General features: G+C 37.0%; 1 protein-coding gene across 4 annotated transcripts in view; it reads right to left on the bottom strand.

Annotated features, from left to right (window-relative positions):
• The window catches only part of Anks1b (ankyrin repeat and sterile alpha motif domain containing 1B), a 1,067,094-nt gene that overhangs the window by 635,609 nt on the left and 409,287 nt on the right, over nt 1–22,198 (bottom strand). For all 4 annotated transcript variants that reach the window (XM_055627859.1, XM_055627860.1, XM_055627861.1 and 1 more), the window contains exon 11: nt 8,927–9,063. In XM_055627859.1, coding sequence (XP_055483834.1) covers nt 8,927–9,063 — 137 coding nt within the window. The remainder of the gene's footprint in view (nt 1–8,926; nt 9,064–22,198) is intronic.

Raw genomic sequence — 22,198 nt, 5'->3', positions numbered from 1 at the left:
CAGATCATCCATCTACCATGGATGCTTTATCCAAGGTGTCACCTACATTCAGCACTACATAAATAAAATAACACATCCACAATCATTTCTCCATAAGTGCAAAGTTACATTATCGTGCTTTCTTAAGGATGTAAAATATAGATGGTGGAGATGTAGTTCAATGAAAGACCAATATGCTCAAGACTTTGCATTTGATACCTAGCACCTGAAAACAAAGCCATCCTGAGAAATATATTTGCTATATCATTGAAGAAAGAGAGGAAAAATTGTATGTTCATCACCTACAGACAAAAACAGCTGGAAAAACTTCCACATCCCTTTATATGAAAAATTCTCAGCAGGCCAACAGTAAAGTCATCCTAAACAATGGCTTATGCTATAATGCATGTTGAGATAATAAATTCTTTCACGGGTAGGGAGCAAGGCAGAGATTTTTAGGGTTATCACATCAACATATGACTCCCACCACAGTCACAATTAAGAAGAAAAAGAAAAAAGTGAACTCTAATTATCCTAAGTTGACATTAAAACAACCCTGTGAAAATCACTGTTTATAAAAGCAAAACCTAGGCCTTCCACACATACGTTATTATGTAGCTTGGTCTTCCTGTGGGACTCCTAACAGTCGGAGTAGGGGCTGTCCGGTTTGACTCTTTTGCTGACCTTTGAGACCCTTTCCTCCACTGGGTTACCTCATCCAGCCTTAACAGGAAGAGAGGTCCCTAATCTTACTGCAACTTGGTATGTCGTGTTTGGGTGACATCCATGCGAGGCCGACCCTTTTCTGAAGAGAAACACAGGAGGAGTGGATGAGGGGACATACGGGAGAGCAGAGGTGTGGAGAAGGGACTGGAGGCCAGGAGGGAGGAAAAACTGCTGTCGCGATAATAATAATTATAATAATAGCAACACCAACCCTAACTGTTAAGTGAAACACCTAAATCAATTTTAATTCATTTTCTAAGTACCAACAACAGTGAGAAAGTAAAGACAGCTAACATTCACAATGTAGTAATTCAGCTTGATGAGTAAAGTCTTTGTATTTGTAGCCAAAACCAAATCTTTTTTTTTTCAAAACCAAATCTTAACCCCTAATTCACATAGCAGATGGAATACCTTGAGTAGATTATAAACCTGAGCTTAAATTAAGCAAGAAAAAAAAAAATCTTCTAGAATGAAAATGAGAAAATAATTCATATCCTGGATGTGACAAATACCAGTAACCAGAAAAAAAAAATAAAATTATATTCATCAAAAGAAACACATGAAAATAATTAATCAAACTAGAGACTGAAGGGAAATATTCACAATGCATAGATCTTTGGGAGTTGTGAGAGAATGAATACAGGATTACTCTAAACCAGAAATTGAAGAGTTGAACAATTCCATTAAAAAATGAAGAGAAGTTCCTCATAAGAATCGGCAATAGCCATAGAAAAGGCATTCAATACCATTAGTCACAAAAAAAATTAAACTAAACTATGGTGATAAATCATTCCACGCAAATAAGGTTATCTAAAATAAAAATGATCAACAAGCTTAGTTGTACAGAAACTGACACTGCTATGAATTGCTGTTGGAGGTTATAAAATGTAATGACTACCTTCAGACTGTAGGAAAGTTTATTATAAAACTCACCACCTTAAGATCCAGCCATTCCACTCACTTATAAAAACATATAAATATTCATGCGTAATGGTAAACCACATGGCGGTTACCTGCGTCTAGGTCCCTACCCCTAGCTGGGAAGCTATTGGCAGTTGATGGGTGCTGGAGGTGGGGTACCACTTTTCTCTGGAGTAGGTTGCGACCAGTAGTAGGTTGCCCGTGCTTCACTGGATGACCCTACACTCATGCATATATGGGCAACACTAAATGGTGCATACATACATACATACGTACGTACGTACGTACATACAAACATACATACATATATGCATGTTATATGTATGTGCATGCAATTCAGAAGATGATGTAGTAGGGGTTAAGAAGGGGGTGGGAAAGGAAGCAAGGAAGAGATATGATCAAGAAGCATTGTATGCTTGTATGGAATTTTCAAAGAATAAATTAAAAGGTAAACAACAACAAACAAACAAAATATATCAAGCACCAATCAACAGGAGAACAAAGAAATAAATCGTGGTATATTAATCCAATGGAATGCTATTCATTTAAAAACTAGTAACATGGATGAGTTTCAAAAGTGTATATTGAGTGCAAGAAATCAAACACACCAACAAACACAGGAACTGTACGATCCCACCTAAAGTATAATAATAGGTTATCCTAATCTGTGGCATAAAAATAATGTGAGGAGGAAAAGAGGGACATTTCCTGGTAAGGCACAGGAGAAAACTCTGACGTGGTGGCAGTACTCCTTTCTGCTCAGAGTGAGAGTACACGCAGAGGTACAACGGACCAAGTGTGAAGATATTCACTCACTATCTGTGTGTTTTATTGGAAGGGTGGTAAGATTTTTACCAGGAAGCATTAAAAAAATAAAAACATCGTACTTATTTTACTTTACATCCTCCAGATTCATATGTCATCAAAAATGACATGATTTTCTTTATTTGTATGGCTGGATATTACTCTGTCATGTGAATACATCCCATTTATTCTATCCATTCATCCACTGGTGGATCCTTAGGTTGATTCTCTACATTGGCTCTTCTGACTACATTGCAATAAACAGAGAACACGGATCTCTCTTTGACTTACTGACCTTAGATGTATGCCCAGTAATATGGTTGCTGGACCATATGGCAAATTCTATTATCTGATAGTCATAATTTTAGCTTCCTAGGAGCCTCCACACAGCTTTCCATAATAGTTATGCTAATTTACATTTCTACTTACGCTGTGCAAGAGTTCAGTTTTCTCATATCTTTGCCAATTCCTTTTATCCCTACTCTTTCTGATAATAGCCATCTTTAAAGGAATGAGATGGTATCTCATTATGATTTTAATTTGCATTTTCATGATAATTAGTGATGCTAGGCCAGACACAGAAAGATAACTGCTGCATCATTTCAGTTTTCTGTGGGATATAAGAATAAATAATCTTAGAGAAGTAGAGATCAGAATAGCATGTACCAGTGGCTGGTGTAGAGAGGAGAAAAAGGAGTTTTGAAAATGCTAATCAGAGATAAATATTTATAGTTAGATAGACGTAAGCTCAAGAAATTTATGTACAGCATGGTGACTGTGGAAGTGGCAACATACTGCATACACAATGGAAAAAGAGAGGATGTTAAATGTTCTTAATACAAAAATGATGGAAGGAAATGTACTTATTAATGACTTGTTTTTCTACCTCAGAAGTATGCAGTCATCTCAATGGACTACCGTACATTACAGATACATATAATTTTATATGTCAGCTTAGGAACAAAAGCCAAATGTAAGCAATATGTACTTAATCTAGTAGAGAGAAAACTGGCATGTCAATGCACCCACTTAATTTTTCAAAAGAAAGTTTTCAAGTCTTTTCAACTATAAAAATCACTCTATTTTTCAGATAGAAACCTGCAGGTTATTCCAAACAGAAAAGCTCAAGCCTTGTAGGTTAATATTCTTGAAAGAAACAAAGAGAAGCCAGTAGCATATAAATATTTCAGTTTTTATTAATTAAAAATAGGATGTTTCACAATTTGGAGGCTTTTAGACATAAAAGCAACGAAAGAAACAAAGGTGAGGAGATCAAACAGGGATGTGAAACCAACAGCTGTGACTTAGCCAGTTGATAAACACGCAGAACAGAAACGAACTCGAGATAGCACTGGCAAGTCTGAGGCGTGCAAGTAATTAGCACGCTCATCAGACACCTGCAGTATCACCCAGACTCCACCTCTCTCCAAAAGAAAGGGTTCCATGTTTGCAATGGATTCTCTCCGCACAGAAGTACCGAGGAAGTGGCCCAGCTGTGACACCCAAGCAGCATCCATTTTCAGTGAATACGGTAAAGTTTCCCCTCCAGCTCACCTGGTCACACATTCTACTCATCATCAAAGAACACACAAGCTAGGCGGTACAAATCCATAAGGTTTATATTGATCCTTTTATTTTTAAAGCTTATGTTTTTAATTTGGGGGGGGTTATATGTGTGTATGTGTGTGTTATGTACAAGTGTGAGTATAGATACACACGTGCAATGATGTGCTGTGGAAGCTAGAAGACAACTTTTGGGAATAGGTTTCTTCCAGAATTATCCGAAAACTGAATCAAAGGTCTCTCATCTCTAGCTTTAAGAGTAGAACTCTATTTCAGTAGTGTTGTTAATTTATTACTAAGTGCTAAGAACGCACTCAGTGATAGAACCATTTCCTAACATGAGCTACGGCATTGATTTCTAACTGGAAAAGAGTTCTTGTTAGTAAATGGATGCAAAGTGTTTGAATATCCACAAGTGAAACTAACCAGATTTCTTGTATTTCCAGACACAAAGCTAAAATCAGCAAGCACTTTAAAGGAAGCTTGTACCCAAAATATAGGCACTTATATAAGCTAACCAATAATTATCTTTTCTTCAGAACAGTAGCTTAACAACGTTTCATCCCTGACTACAACTATTTGAGTCCACCATCTGCCCATCCTCCAACCCTTTACTCTGGTCTCCAAACCCTTTCTTGAAACTAACAGTCCCCTGTTTAATTTGATGTTACCTACAGGCTTGCTGTAAACTGCCTTTATTATGTTCGGGTATGTCTATTGTATCCCTACTCTCTCTAGGACTTTTATCATGAAATGGTGTTAAATTTTGTCAAAGGCCTTTCCTGCATATAAAGAAATGATTCCTGCATATAAAGAAGTGATTTTTTTCTTTCAGTTTGTTTATATGCAGATTATTTATTTATTATATGGAAATGCTTATTTATTTTTTATTGATGTTTGTATGTTGAACCATCCCTGCATCTCTTCAGTGAAGCCTGCTTGATCATGGTGGATGATCTTTTAGTTGCAGTCTTGGATTCACTTTACCAGTATTTTATTGATCATTTCTGTATCTATGCTCTTAAGTGCTGCTTTATTTATAACAGCCAGAAACTGGAAAAGAAAATATGGTACATTTACACAATGGAGTGTTACTCAGCTGTTTAAAAAAAAAAAAAAAACATCATGAAATCTTCAGGAAAATGGATGAAACTAGAAAAAAATTATCCTGAGTAAGGTAACCCAGGCCTGGAAACATAAAGATAAACTGGCATATATTCACTAATATGCAGATATTAGCCATTAAATAACCGACAGCCAATCTACAATCAATAGATCCAGAGATGCTAGTTACAAAGCTGAAGGGCTACGCATGCATCTCCCTGAGAGAAAAAAAGATTTTAAAGATGAACTGGGGCAAGTGCGGAGAGGGATGGGATCAGGTGGGAGGCCAGGGGAGACAGAGTTAAGGGAGGAAATTTGGGGATTGACAGATAAATTGAGGGGGAGTTGAGGGATGATAGAGAAACACAGTGTAGTAGAACCTTCCTAGAATAGATGACAGTGATCCATGTGGGGCCCCTCATAATAAGGGAGACAGAAGCCCAACAGGCCATCTCTTGTCACCAAATGAGGCTTCTAGCACCAGGACTATTTTGACTTCAATTGAATTGTTGGACAAGGGGTCCCAGAGAAAACCCAAACATCCCAGGCTGTTGCTAAAACAATGGGTTGCTCTCCACAAACTGATAGTGAGGTCCCGGTGCCAAAGACAACACCCATACAACTTACTGAATATGGGGCAGTCACTTCTATGTTCTAGCGTCGTTGGTGCTGAAAGTATTCTGCAGGCTACCAAAAGACAAACATAAACAGCAGCCTGGCCACAAAACCTTTGACCTATAATCTGTCCTGCCTGCAAGACATGCTAAGCAAAGGTGACAGAGAACATGTCTGATTTGACTTAAGGTCCACTCCACAAGATGGAAGCCATACCCAACACTGCTTGAGTGACCAAGTACCAGACACTAGATAGCCCAGAGACCTATGGTGAAACCAAACACTACTGGTCTAAAGAGAGAGCAAGAGAGAGAGAGAGGTATCATAAATGACTCTTAATGATATTCTGCTATACTTACAGATCAGGATTTGCTTAGCCATCATCAGAGAAGCTTCCTCCTGCTGCAGATAGGAACAGAGACCCACAGCCAGACATAACACAGAGAAAGACCTTGGAACACACAGCTCTAACTGGGAGCTCCCAGAGCTCACCTCAGAGCTCAGGGAGGCAGAAAGAGTGTAAGAGCCAGAGGAGATGGAGGACACCACAAGAACAAGGCTTTCTAAATCAACCAGTAAAGCTCATATAAACTCAGAGAGACTGAAGTAGAAAACACAGAGTCTACACAGGTCTGTATCAGGTCTTCTGCATGCATGCATACATACACATACATACATACTCTCACATACGTACATACATAAAATAACTCTTAGTCTAGTACTTTTATAGGACTCCTGAGTGTGTGAATGACTGAACCTCTGACTCTTGTGCCTTCTACTGGGGCTCCTCTCCTTCTCTTGGTTTCCCTTGTCCAGCCTCGATGTCATGGGTTTTGTTTTATCTTATTTTATTTTGTCGTGTTTGCTTGTTATCTCTTAGAAGCCTGTTCTTTCCTAATGAGAGACAGAAAGGGATTAGATCTGGAGGGTGGAGTGTATGGAGGAACTGGGAGGAGAGGAGGGATGGGAAAGTGTAATCAGGATATGTTGTGTAAGAAAAGAATCTATTTTCAATAAAAGGAGGAAAATGAAGAAAATAAAGATATGAGCAGACCTACCCCAGTATTCCTTCATAATTACTTCCACATGAGTTTTATACTTCTGTGTCTCTACAGTGACTGAAAAGTTGAGAGCTCAGGAGTCATAACGAAAATAGGCAGAGACAAGGAGTAGAGTCAAGATGACATTTCTGCTCACTCTAGTTTCCATCAAAGTTTATCAAATACTCTAACCGGAACTAAGATATGTAGAGATATTTTTTGAGGTGAAGTCTTACTATATAGTTCTTGCTGGCCTGAAACTCACTCATCATGTAGACCAGGCTGGCCTCAAGTTCACTGAGATACTCCTGCTTCTGCCTCTCAAGTGCTGGGATTAAAGGTGTGTGCCACCACACCCATCAAGAGGTTTGTTGTTGTTGTTTTGGTTTTTGCTTTAATTTTAGCTAAAATATAATTACATCATTTTTCCCTCCCTCCCTTCAGCCCTCCCATATTCCCTGTTAAGACCCCTCAGGTTGTGTGTGTGTGTGTGTGTGTTTACACAACCTGTTGAATCCACTCAGTGTTGTTAACATGTACTTCACTTCAGGGTGGATTACTTGGTGTTAGGTAAGTAATTAGGGGGCTCATCCCTGGGGAAGACGAATTCTTCCTCACTTTTTGTGTCTCTGAGGAATCTGTTTTTTATTCATGAATGGCCAAGACATTCTAAAGTAGATGATTTACACAATTAAAATTTATTAATAGATTTTTAAAACGCATACAGGACAACATCTTTTATTTGTAAATAAAAACAAATAGTTTTTACTTGAGTGCTGGAACTGTAATAAGTACACAGCAATACCAAAGTGCTTTGAAGGAAAATGTGACTCAGCAAGAACAAACATGGCACTCACCATCTGAATCTGGGTTTGGTGTTTGCTTCTTCACCCCTTCAAGTAAATTGAGATGAAACGTTTGAGAACATTCTCTTACTCTGCATACGGGGGTTTATAAAATGTTATCTGTGCCTAAACAATGCTAAACTTGTAAATTCAACTGACATAAAGATGACTCACTCTCTTGAGAAGATTTTAATCTCAGAGTAGGGCCAGGTGAAAAGTTGTTGTGTTATTAAAAGAAAGCAAAGAAGCTCCCTATCAGATGGCTGGTTTTGACCCTCTACAACCCCAGTCTGTTTACCTACAACAGCAGCCTACAAATTCCCTGGGAATCAATGAAGTTTAAATGAAATAATTTATACAAAAGCCTACTACACACTATACTGGATATGTGAAGCTTATATGCTATTTACTGATGAGGGTAGGGCTGTCATAAATTAAAGCATGGTATAACAAAGAACGTCATTTATTTAAAAATTGTTGCTTACACAGTCTTAGACATGCTTGCACTACAGACTGGCTCAAGGGTTTATTCATGCTCTGTGTCTCAGAGATGTAGGAAGACATTGATTGGATCCTAAATCCCCCTCTCTTGGATTTTATGGAGCCCATTCAGAACAAGCCAGGTTGAGAGCACCACCAATTTTATGTTCTAGGTCCATCTGTTGGCAAAAATATAATGCAAACAACTTTATAAGTGCTATTTTCAATGAAATATCACAGAACAGCTTGTCCCAATGATATTTCTAAAGCTTGCCTGCAAACCGCCTACTGGGAAATCCAACAGAAAGAGAAGGGGGATGAGGGAAAAAAAAAAAAAACATACAGACAAGTGACAGAAATGGGAAAAAAAAAAAAAAGAAAAAAGGTAAAGACAGATTACCAAAACGGGAACACCAGAGGACAATGCAGAGAATGAGTAGTGCGCTATCAAACAGACAACAGTATTAGAAGCCATGAGGAGTTGGAACCGTATCAGCTTCTCTGAGGCTGAAGATAGACGCACCATGTCCACAAAAAGCTTCAGAGCACAGTAGCAGCTCAGCAACTATGGCATCATTACTGAAATGCTGAGAGGCAAATGTGAAACATCCATTTCTCTAAGCTTCATTTAATCCTTCTCATAATATCAAAGTTCATTTTCCAGGAACTAATAGAGATCCCAGTGTCCATTATGAACTTCATAGGAAGCAAACAGCCCCATTCAGAGTCTCTTTCTTTAATGTAAAAATCTATTAGATAGTACACCATAGCTGCATCATTGAAATATAGTTTACATGTATTAGTTCAGAACCAAACATCACAGTGCAGAAGATCATTCTGGGCACTTACCTGGGGTCGGATAACTTTTACAATATTTTTTAGGGCAGTGTCGGGAGATGGAGGTGAGCAGTCAGGTGTTGGGCCTGTAGAGCTGTTCCTATGGTGACTAGTTCCTGGAGCAGTAATTGCTACCTCAGAGGCATTATCTGTGAATAAAAATAGAACTGCCATGAACTTAATCAGTCAGTTTACTTACCTCTTAAGACTTGAATTTTTGTGTGTGTGAATATGAGTTGAGATTTCAACTTATAAAACTGGTATCAATTATAACACCATAGCTAGGAATATTCTTAGTAGTGTATTTTACAGAAAACACATACAGAATCTTCTGTTTTCCTTCAAGATGGTGAATAATAATCCTTGCAGTATTGTCCCAACATGAATGAGCAATATTAAATTTATCATTTCTTTGAGACATGTTTTTTTTTTTTTCTGTCTAAGAGCACTGGCTGTCTTGGAACTCTCTCCACCCACTTCTGCCTCCTGAGTGCTGGGATTAAGGCGTGCATCATCATGTCCACTGCAATACTCAATTTATAATGGCAGATCCTCCCCACAGTTCTTACGACCACCACCCCTACATGAAAGGCCACAACCTTACTTTGAAAATGAATATAGTTTTGAAATGTGCTGAGATTGGCCAACAAATCCCCACAATGTTTCTAATCAAAGCTCATTTTAATTATTTAGAAATTGTGTATCTACTTGATTTCTAAAGCCTAAACTTAAGCCTCTAAAATAACTTTTCCCAGACATCCCTAAATCATAAAACTTTAATAAAAAATTGGCATTTGTATAAGACATAAACCAACAAATTTATCACTACTAGATAATCATATAAGACTACATGTTCAAAATAAAAATGAATGAAATGTCAAAATCTAAATAAACCTTCCCTGATGTTTAGCATTTGGGGGTGGGAAGAATAGGAAGTTTTAAAAGAAATAACTTGAAATTTAGCATCTTGTACAATACTTTCCCGTTCAATTTATTTTTATGACACCAGTGAACCTTAATACTAGATAAAACTTAATACATGATGAAAATTGTCAGACAGAAAAGACCATATGCTATACAATGAAATCTACATGAAATATCCAAATACATAGGAACTAAACATAGATTAGAGGTTGCTAAGAGCAAGGAAGAAGATATGAGAAAGTAATTACTGTGGCACTTATTTGGAACATAATGAGACTATTCTAAACTTGAATCGTGATGATAACCATATAATTATTTAAATAAATTTAAAACATTAAATTACGCACTGAAAATAGTAAAATTATGGTATATAAATTATCTCCTGACAGAACTCTTTACAAAGATCCCCGTAATATTTTTTTAGCCAATACCAAATGTTTATCATTTAAAAGTTATGCATTCAAGCAACACTAACAAAATAACATCTGAGGAATGGTTTGGAAACGTCTGAAATACTTTGAAATGCATGGAAAATAACATAACCTCAGTTAGTACACAGGAAGTTCATCTGCCTAATAATAAACAGGCAGTCTTTCGTAGCTTTTCTGAAAACCATTGAAAGTGTGAAACTAAGAAGTTTGTGTCTGTTATGTTTCCACTTTGTGTCCCAATAATTTTATGTCCCAGACAGATGAACTGGCGCGGATGAAACTGAGTGTATTTACACTGATGAACTTGCTTCTCTCTTCTGTGCTCATTGCTCAATCCCAAGAGAACAGGAATAACTTATGAGGGTGCTTTTGTTCATAAAAGGAGAAGGGATTAATTCCCCTTAGACTGTGTCAGTCAGACAGAAATGCACATCAGGGCCTCGGGAGATGCTTTAGTCAGTAACGCACCTACTGCACAGGGCACGAAGATCTGACTTCAGATTCCCAGCATCCATGTAAAAGTTGGGGTAATGGCATGTATATGTAATCCGTACACTGGAACGGGGCAGGGTAGGAGAGAGAAATAGGGTCCCTGGTTGTCACTGGCCAGTTTTGCCGGTCTAAAATACTGTTTCTTTACAAAAACACTTCTGTGGTGTAGCGAATATGTGTAGAGAAAGCAAGCAAAGATGACTAAGGTCCTTCCCTGAAGAGCTGAAAGGGTGCAGCGGCCATCAGCAGACATGAGTAACCAGTGCAAACCTACATCCTTCATGTATTGCTGCTTCTGCCCCTTTTCACTGTGCCTTTTAGACTCCAGTGAAACAATGTTAGATAAAATTTACTATTATTAGTTTATTCTTTATGTTTCAGTGTTTATACTGTCTCCGTATTGTACTCAGAATACACTATTTTATTTATTTTCCAGTTTATTTTTTCTTTCTTCAACTGTATCTAGTCTGCTGGCAAACTCCTAATTTTAAGTCCACTTTAAACTCTAAAATTTCTATGTATTTATAACTAGATATCCTACATCATTACCTGATAACATTCAGCTCAGGTCCCCATATCTTTCAAGCTTGGCTTTTATTTACTTGAAAATGACAAGTACTGGTTGTTTTACTGTATGTGTTTAGATAAAAATTTTAAATATTTTTAATTTGGCATGTAATAACCGTACACATTTATAAAGCACACAGTGATATTTCAGTATCTCTGGACAGTGCTCAGTGACTGGATTGGAGTAATTAGTTGATGAATCATCTCAAGCATTTATCATTTCTTTATATTGTGAATAACTGGAGGTGGGTAGGAAAAAGAAGGATGAAGAGAGTAAAATTAACAGATGCTGGGGAATAAATAGACAGGACAAATAACCCCTCCCCCCAAAAAAAAGTTGATGTCTGATAGTTATAATGCTGAAGCCTTCAATGACCTGCTTCCATGGTCTTGGCTCTCAACAATACTTAGTTTCCTGTTCCTCTCTACATTCATTTTATATGTTTTCACTTAGGTTGTTGAAGCCAATCTCTATCACATTAAATGAAACTTATTCTTTTTCTTCCATCACATATTAATTCAAAACAGAATCCAAATTTGCATTCAAGTACTGATGCTGAATTCTGTGACCAGCAAGCCTGCATAACATACAGGTTACTTACCCTTTCTGTTTTCAGTGTTATTTACCATTTAAAAAGAGACTTGTTAGTAATTATCTTCTGAGGTCTATGTGTGCAGGTAAAATGAAAGATGAGTACACTACATGTAATTAGGCCTATATAAGTTTAATAAATATGTTTTTTCTGCTATCAAACTAAATATCATAGATAAAGTGCAGAAGATGAGACAAACCCCATAGAGAAAGAAGAAAAGAAATAGAAGTATTTATGTATAGCATATCTACAAAAATGATCTTGAGTCTTGGGTTGCTTTGGGATCATATCTTTTGTTTATTATCACATACTAGTAGAAACAAAATCTAATCCTAGAAATAAGAGGTGGTCTCTTGAGGCCTTATTTTTCAAGGTTTTCCAGAGAAAATGAACCAGAAATGTCTAAACATGCAAAGAGATTTACTGCCAGGAATGGAATCAGAAGGTCATAGAGGCACAGGGCTCTCATGGTCTGTAGTTACAAACTCAGATGAGCCAGTGTTCAGTTCTACTCTGAGTCCCAAAGACAGAGAACCAAAAAAGCTGTAGGCTCAGTTCTATTACAGAGGCTGACATGCTCCAAACCCAAAAGGCCAAAATATCAGCCCAACTCTGACGCCCCGAAAACACAAATGATCAAGCCATCAGTCAGGAGCTCTCCATTGCTCAGCCAGTTCATTCTGTTCAGCTCTTCGGTCGACTGGATGAGGTCCAGACATGAGGGAAGACAAATCTGTTTGCTCAGCCTATCATTCAGGTGCTAAGTTCACACATTAACAATACCGCGCAGACAAACCCAGCTAAGATGTTTTGCCAAATGAGGGCACCCTACTGGCAGTTAAGTTGGCATAAAATTAACCACCATAGAAAGACTCACTGGCCTTACTAGTTTTTGTTGCTTGTTTTTTTTTTTCTTTTTTTCTTTTTGAGCAATAAAGTCCAAAAGGAATGTTGAAAAATCCATCCAAAACATAAGCCAAAAGATTCTTCAATGTTTCTTAAAGTAATTTAATACAAAATATAAAATAATGGGCAATCAAAGACTAAATTTCTTAGAAAACAAAAGTACAAGTATCTTCATGTCCTGAATCAGTGATCTGTTTCTTTACCTTAGTCATTTGATTTTATACTACATTGATTTTGCACTGTTTATCAAGTAGACTCATTTCTTATCCTCTGTGTGACTTATTTTCATGCAGTCTTTAAGAAATACTTAGCTCTGCAAGGAGAACAACAGAACCAAAAAAAAAAAATCTGGGCCTAGGGGTCTTTTCTAAGACTGATATTACAACCAAGGGCCATTCATGGAGACAACCTGGACCCCCTGCACATAGGTAGCCCATGGCAGCTCAGTCTCCAAATGGGCTCCCTAATAAGGGGAGCAGGGGCTGTCTCTGACATGAACTCAGTGGCTAGCTCTTTGATCCTGTGGGGGGAGCAGCCTGAGCAGGCCACAGAGGAAGACTATGAAAGACAGTCTTGATGAGATCTGATAGGCTAGGGTCAGATGGAAGGGGAGGAGGTCTTCCACTCTCAGTGGACTGGGGAAGGAACATGGGAAGAGATGAGAGAGGGAGAGAAGGTTTGGGAGGGAATGAGGGTGGGGCAATAGCTGGGATACAAAGTAAATAAATTGTAATAAATAAAAAATTATATTAAAAATAGTAATAATTGAAAAAAAAGAAATACTGAGATACAAAAAAATACTAGGTGAAATAAGATGGACAAAGCAAAACCTGAGTGTTGAGCATTATCCCTCAAAATCTGATTAAACCTGTCCTTGTTGTGGAAACCTATTCTTGTTGTAGAAACCTGCCTAAGTCATTATACCTGATTGGTTGATTAAATAGCCTATACCTCAGCAGGGCAGAATGGGATAGGCATGGCTAAGGTTCTCGGGCTTCAGGTTCAAGAGAATCATGGGACAGAATGGACATGATGGACGAGAAGAGAGGAGGAAGAAGGATGCCACAATGGGTTAGTGTGGAGAACGAACCACATGGGCTGGAAGGAAAGACTCCAATAATGGCATTAAAAGGTCCAGATTAAGAATATAAGCAAGTACCATGGGATTATGTATGAAAGGTAGTTCAGATAAGGATGATTAAGGTAGATGGCATTGCATGGGGCTGGGAGATGGATGGTGTGGCTATTAAGACAGTGTAGGTAAAAGATCTGCTCAGCCCAAAGTAAGTAAGGCAATTATAAAATCTAACAGGTACCTGTGTCTTATTATTTGTGATAGTGGGTTAAATAAGAGCACCAAGATAATCATAGAGCTAATAATAAACATTATAAATCAACACTCTTTTTGTTTTGTACTACAGCACCTGAGCTAAACATAACCATTGCAAATGTTCTTAATAATGCAGAGAAAGAGGATCTGGATTCTCTAATCCCATGTTCATTCTTTCTTGAAAAAAAATCTAAGTCTAGGATAGTCTAGAGCAGTGGTTCTCAACCTTGCTAATTCTAGGATCCTTTAAAACAGTTCCTCATGCTGTGATGACCCCCCAACCAAAACAAATTTATAACTGTAAATTTGCTACTGTTATTAATGCAGTATAAATAAGTGATATGCAAAATAGCTGATATGTGACCTTCTAGAATCTACATACAACCTTGAAAAATTATTTTCATCCTAAATACCCTTGATATATCAGTTAGCTAGTCACCTGGTAGACTTTGCATTATGGGGCCTATGCTCAAGACTGTTTTCTATGTTCTATTTGCATTTGGTGGCAAAAATAAAATAAGGTGGGAAAAAAAATACCTGAGAGAATTGCTAAGTACACTGGGAGTTTCAGATAGAAAGGAGACTCTGTTCAGATTAAGTTACTACACAGTGAGTTATTCAGTCAATTTCCTTCACAATGACCTTAGAAATTTGATGTTTTACAAGAACAGTGTCCTATTAATAGTAAATAAAGCATGTGCAGTGTTATAGCCTTGTATCTGTCACATCATTCTCCGGTGTGCATCAACTAGTTCAAGGACCCAAAGGATGATGCTAGATGCTATACACCTGACAAGTGAAACTGAGGTTTCTTCCAACCGGGAATTTAGGAAAGATACCAAGGGTAGGAGTGTATCTGAAAGACAAAGGTTGCAAATTGTAACTTCTCTGTGGAGGATAAAATGTTTATCTTATAGAAGTACAGACAGATCAGTGCTTATCAGAGGTTTTTCTAGATGAGAGGGGGTGGAGTGGGGATGATTAATGAGTACAAGGTGTAGTTGGACATCACTTTAGCTGACAGCAATTTATTGTATACTTCTGAAAGCCAGGAGAGAAACCTCAATGTTTCCAACAGAAGGAAATGACAAATGTTTGAAAGAATAGTCAATTACCCTCTTTTGATCATTATACACTATATGTATTGAATTATTATATTATGACCCATAAATATGTACAATTATTATAGTAATAATTATTCAAATGTTCTCTGATGTATCCATAAACTTTAAACAAAAATAAATGTCAGGGAAGGGCATTCTAAAAGATGGAAGTGGGAAGGACAAAAACAATGGATGGGAAAGACAAATATTTGCAGGATTCATGAAAGTTAAATTTGAATAAAATAGGAAATACTAAGAAAAGGAGAGGCGAGGTAAAGTATTTGGGGTTAAACAAATCTATGCTGATGTCCTGGTATATTTAATATGTTTCCCAATATATGAAATGATGCTTTAGAGTAGTGTTGTAAGGATAAATGAGACATATATGTACAAAATTCATTGCATGGTGCATAGTAGGTCCTCAGTAATAATTATATATGAAAACAAACAGTGAACCATATTTAGTTATAGGCCATAGACTGTATATTCTTAACATAAACATGTAGAATGGGAATGTTTGCCAGCTTATGGAGAAACCTAGAGGAGTGTTATATGGCATAGATGCCTATAGTCATAATGCTTATGAGTATTATTCCCACATAACTAAAAAGTAAACTTGATCTTCTTCAGACTAAATATATATAGAACTGATGAGATGTCACTTCTGGAAATAGGTTCTAAAATCACTAGATTCTCCCTGGGATGTGCCCTATTGGGTTCTCCTTTTCTCAGATTTCTTGCACTGAGGAAGGAGGTAGTCAGTAATATATTAAGAGCCTTGTTAAACACCAATACAGCACGGTGAGGCTCTGAAGCCATCAGTCCAATAACCCACCAAAAGCTGAAATGTGTGTATCACCACACAAATCAGCTTGGAAGTAAATCCCCCAGCCCTCTTGCACGTTTTAAAATGACCAAAGTTCTAGCCCATAGACTGACTCATGAAAGACCCTCAACCAGAAAAATAAAAATAAAAGTAAATCCTTCCTAGGTTCCTGATCCAGGGAGATAGTAAGCTCTTGCTGTTTCCAGCCACAGTGTTTTGATTAATTTGCTATTCAACAACAGGTGACTAGTATGTTAGATGTTTGGCTAACATTAATTGCATGGTCAACATGTTTGCTCCCCAGGCTGCAGTGCTATGTAGATTTTTTAAATCCTTTTTAGAAATAAGTTATTATGTTATGGAAAGTATAGAGTAACAAATAGCAAGTTACAGAATTACGTTTTTATGCTTCATTTTGGAGCTCAGATGAATGAATAAGGGGGCTTGAATGGAAATTGGTAGAGAAAGCATCCCAAGCAAGGAGAACAGAATATACACTTGGTCAGAAGCATGAAAGCACATTGTAGTTTCAGGAACTACAAATTTCTTAGTCTAGTTGGAGCTCAGCATGTGTGTGGAAAAGTACATGGAAATGATGCTGGTAAAAAGTATTAAGATGAAAAGGGGAAGGTGTATAAAACTAAAATTAGCTGTAAAAAAAAAAAAGTCAGCCACACTGCATGTCTCAAACATTGCATGTTTTTCCCAAGCTTATGATCAAATGATGCTTGTATCTATATAAAGAACAGAATAAAAGGACACAATCAACTTTAAAATTTCTACATAGAAAGAGTCTTACCTAGGTACTATGGGATAGTATAATTGACAAGCAACTTCAAGTTAATATTTAGTGTTTGATCAAATTCAATCCGTAAATATCTTTGACCTTAGCTACACTAGGAAATTCTGACAAGCCAACAGCCCCAGTGATGAAGAAATGTGAAGGACTCCTAGCACTCACTGAGAAGTAACCTGATGTACAGAGCAGTGGGAGTACACACTCCTTCTGTTCACCCACTCTTCACTCTTCCCTTTCCCCCACCTGTAGCCTGAAAAGGTTCACACAGCTTAACATATTCTTAGAGTTATATACTCTCGTTGGTAAGCAAAGGTAGTAAGAGAAGAGCTTATGTGTCCTGTGGATTCTATATTCAGAAGGCTCTCAAGAACTTTGGAAAAATTCAGGTAGCATCAATAGGATTTTCCACCTTCCTTCTGAGCTAACGCCAAGAATGGTAGATACTTCACCTGGACCAAAGAATGAAGAAAGAAACAGGAGGAAAGAAAGAAGGAAGAAAGGGAGGAAGTAAGAAAGAAAGGAAGGAAAGAAAGAGGGAAGGAAAGAGAGAAGGAAGGAGAGAGAAGGAAGGAAGTAAAAAAAGGATAGAAGGAAGGAGAGAGAGAAGGAAGGAAGACATGAAGAGAGAGAGAGAGAGAACAGAAAGAAGGGCAGAGAAGATGGGTCCCTTTCCAAAAGCTGATTCTTAGAAACTAATTAGTAAGCAGATGAAGAAAGTTTTAAGAAATAAACATTTGTCATTGCAGCGGCAATTATGGATTCTCTTATTAAGCACTTCAATTTGCACTTCAATGCTTGGCAATATTTTTGTTTTCTATGCTCTGTTGATTTTGAGTTTTATTTGAGTTTGTGTGCTTTCCATTTGTTATTGTCAACAAATTCCTTTCTCTAGCTTTTCTCAATATTTCCTTTTACTCACCTTCCAAAAATGGTATAAGCACTCAGCCTGACCAGGCAACACACTAGCATAATCCTTTCAGACCCAGACACCAGCTAAGTAGCCACCAATTCCCCAGTAAGGGAGAGAAAATAATTGCTAAAACTTCATATAAAATTATCATAGATGTTGGAGAGAAAGTGGTTGTTCTAGAATTAAGTCCCAGTATACTCATGTGAAAAATTAATCTAATGCCATCAGATTCCATTGCAGTTTATACTGACATAGATATCATTTATAAATTTATATTTTTCTATCTATCATCCAGTATTACTTTCTACCCCAAGCCTGCTGTAATTTTGGGAAACTTCAGATTCATCAAAGATGACCAATCATCTTTGGCCCACAAAGATTTTGATTGTTCTTCATGTGACCTCACTTCTGCACAAACTGCCATGTCTAAAGCCAACCCATGTGCATCTATATGGACAATTACTTCAAATAGGCATTTTGTATGAGGAAATTCAGATATCCATAGTAGTCAACCACTTCCACTCTCTCCTGTCTCTTAGTCCAATCCCACGATGACCTCAAGTACTTTTACCAACTAATGTCATCTATTCCATCAGCTCCCTAGATTCTCATTTGTTTGTGTCTTCATTTTAGACATGATGACCCATCATTTTGTAACTCTCCAGTCAATAATTACATTTATTCTTATTATTTTACAAAATATGCCAAAAAGTAAAAACATTACTCTGTACAATCAATGCTTTATTTCACATTCCAGGTTCAACTCCAGGTCTGAAAGATGTATTCCACTACTCGTATATGGTGTTCCTGGTAGATAGTTTGAAGATGTCGGTTTTATTTCCAGATTGCCTCAGACGATATGTGACTTTCTTCTTCCTCCCATCAAGAGCCTGTTTTCAGAATCTGGTCATCACAAGTAGATAAAGGTCCTGACCTATCACCAGGTTGGAATGACTTTCAAGGGTCACAGAAGTTTGAGTTTCATGAAGACACTTTGGATAATGAATTGAGATTGCATCACCTCCTAACATCTCCTTTTACTTTTTTCTCTTCAATAAATATTTTTTCCAAGATCACTCACTAAAACTATATTCTTACATCTACCTCAAAGTCAGCTCCTAGGTGAGTTCATCCTGGATTTAATCTGGTCCAAGTGCCCTCAATGGTCCCTTTCGCATTTTTAAACAAAGGTACTTATTACAGACAGAAAATACCATACTATTGCTAAAATTATGTTAATAATGTAATATGTTCTCACTAATTGTTTCTGTCTTGAAAAATAACTGGATCCCAAACTACCAACTGGTATTTCACCAAAAGAATAAATCAATAAACATATAAACCTATTAACTCAATGTCTGTTTACTCTTTCTGTAGGTTCAGATTGCTTAACATAGATCGGATTAATGTGAAACACAATATTAAACAATATAATATAATAAATATGACAATAATATGTGAACCGTCTAATTCCTTCTAAGATCTCATGCCCTAGTCCGATTTTACTGTGTGTTCTTGCGAGAATTCACATGAAAACACAGGAAAATCATCTGCATTCTCTGTGTATATCATATTCATATCATTTCCATTTAAAATTGAAAGTACATGTATCTATGTAATGTACTTCTTCATTAGTCATATTTAAGGTTTACCTTTATGCCTCTGCCCCATTCTCTCCTCTACCTTGCTTTCCATTTTTTTAAGAAAGTTTGGTTTTATGTTTCTTCATTGACTGACTTAAAACTGATGCAAAAAGCTCTTTTAAGTAACTAAACAATGAATACATTGTATAATCCCCAGAGTGGCTCCCGGTACCAAATCTTAGGACTCAGCTTCTTTTTCTGTGTGGTCTTCCTTTGTGTAATGTTTCATCATCAGGCTGAACAAAGATGGCTACATGACTGATATAATCATATTAAAAGGAACTAGAGGGACATCTAGTTTAGGAGTTTTGTGAGTCAAGTCTGTATGAATTTCATGTGACTCAGTTATTGACATGAGTTAGCTTAGGCAAGTACCCACTTTCTGGGAAGTGAGATACTATGGCCTGAATGTCTTGTTCTCTCAAAGTTTTGTTGAAATTCCAATTCCTAAAGAGCGGTGGCCTGTGTTTTAGGTGACTAAGACATGAGAGTGAAACTCATCTTCTAAGTGTCCTCCTAAGAGTGTCCCCAGAGATGTCCCCAGTCCCTCCCATCAGGTGAACTTCCAGTATGAAAACAGCCGTCCATGAGAAAGTGAACCCCTAACCAAACTAAGCTGCCAGTGCCTTGATATTGGCATTCACAGCCTCTAAACACAAGGCATTTTTGTTGTTTCTAAGACAGTGTATCTAGGGTATGGTATTTTGTTTGTTTATCTGCCTGGTATAGGGCTGAACAGAGCAGGAAGTAATAGGAAACACTTCTCTTGAAATGTATGACCACATAGAGGATGGTATCTTCTGTACAATATTGTGATTTTGCTAAGGATCGAAAGGGTTAAGAAGTGTGGGGGAAGTCGAAGAATCAATGCTGGCCAGGTAATCACGACTGTTCAGTAGACTTCCTAAATTTTCTATCGCTTTAATAAAGAAAGAATGTGACTGTAGAAGTATGCAAGTACATGTATTCCTCTCTACCCATTTTCCTTCCAATACCTTCTTCTCTCTCACTTTCCTGCCTTCATTTCCACAGGGCTCCGCATGGTTGGACCTTTTACCTCTATCCCACATAACTTTTTTTCCCTGTATGATGGGAGGGCAGAGGCAATTTGAGGCTCACTCCACCAGCACCAGATCAAGAATTGTGAGCTAAGGAGGACACCCTTAGCCCAGCTAGTGAGACTGGAAAAAGAGAGGACAAGAAGGAGGAGTAAGGCATAAATTAAATGCTGTCTGATTGGGCACAATCCCAACACGAGTTACAGGTTGCCGTTTGTTCAGTGATCCTGGTTTGCTGGATGATGAGTTTGCTCAAATCTATATATGGACTTGCTGCTTGGTTTCAAAGTCATCATCATGTAGGGAACATTTACGTAGGAATAAATCTCAAATATGGAATAATAAAAGTTTAGGAAACATACATTTTCATCTATTTTAGTTATAGTTCATGTCACTCAATTAATATCTAGATTTACACAGAACTAATGAAAACAAAATTACAAATACTGAGAAAGTAACAGTTAGTTGCTCAGCTAAAATGTTTAGGTGATCTTATTGATGTATTTTATTTTATATTCTTCCAAACTTTTATTATAAAAATAAAATGAAAATGAAGATAGGAAAGTGAAAGAGATGAAGGGACTTGAAAGAAAATGGGTAATGAGGAATACACTTAAACCTGTACTTCTGCATTTATGTTCTTTCATTATTGAAATGATAGAAAATTTAGAAAGCCTAGCAGACACTCTTAATTTTACCTTTTATTATATTTTATATTATAGTTTTACTGTTTAAATCAATTTTACATGTATATATATTTTGATCATATTCTTCCCCTTCCCCGAGTCCTTCCAGATTTTCCCCCACCCCACCTAACCAACTTTAAATTCTTTCTCAAAAAACAAACACCCAATACAACAACACACCCCAAAAATAGGCATGACATTTTATATGTATATTGTAACATATGAATGCCATATTACTATGTGTGTATATATATATACACATACAATATTGTTCTGAGATGTTTGCCAGGTAAATTGAACATGTACCAAATATTTTATAAAGCTAATGATTTTGTTTCTAAAATTCTAAGAAAGTGTGTGGAAATCAACAACTAAGTAAAGATATTTAAATATGGTGACTGAGTTACTATTGCTAGGAACCTACATTATTTTGTTAATCTTGTATTTTGGTATAAAATTCCCTTAATTGGTTTCTTCCATTATATTAAATGAACATATATTTTTCTTGAAATACTGTTCTGCAACAGCATTTCTGAAAGTTATGCAGATAGTCAGGAAAGCAAATGCCATATACTGTAAGAGGAATGAATGCCAATGGAATTACAACTTATTTAGATGTACTTCAGGAAAAGTGACATTGCATTTCTTATACTTTCATGAATCAGATGGAATGGTCCCAGGATTTCCAGAAGGCAAACTGAGAGGCAAATGTGTGACTTAATTCTCAACAAGTTTTCCTTTATATTCTTAAACCAGGAGCAAAAGAACCTGCAGCAATGGCTTCCATCTTTTCAGAGACAGTAATTCTGACGTTCAAACTGCTGTCCATATTCTTCCCTATAGAAGATTTTCTTTCTGGGTAATGGTATCATTAAACAGGAAAGATTTTCTTCATTCCTCCTTCTTACATATGCTTTCAAGTACCATTAATCCTAATACTACCAAAGTCTTTTAAAGTTATTTCCCACCTATAGTATCTAAACTTTCCAGGTTTAGAAAATAATTCATATAATTTC

The sequence above is a fragment of the Psammomys obesus genome, unplaced genomic scaffold (genome assembly GCF_907164565.1).
Source record: "Psammomys obesus unplaced genomic scaffold, mPsaObe1.curated_primary_1811, whole genome shotgun sequence".
Taxonomy (NCBI): domain Eukaryota; kingdom Metazoa; phylum Chordata; class Mammalia; order Rodentia; family Muridae; genus Psammomys; species Psammomys obesus.
The sequence above is the reverse complement of the archived record's forward strand: the minus strand, read 5'-3'. Positions and strand labels throughout refer to the sequence as shown.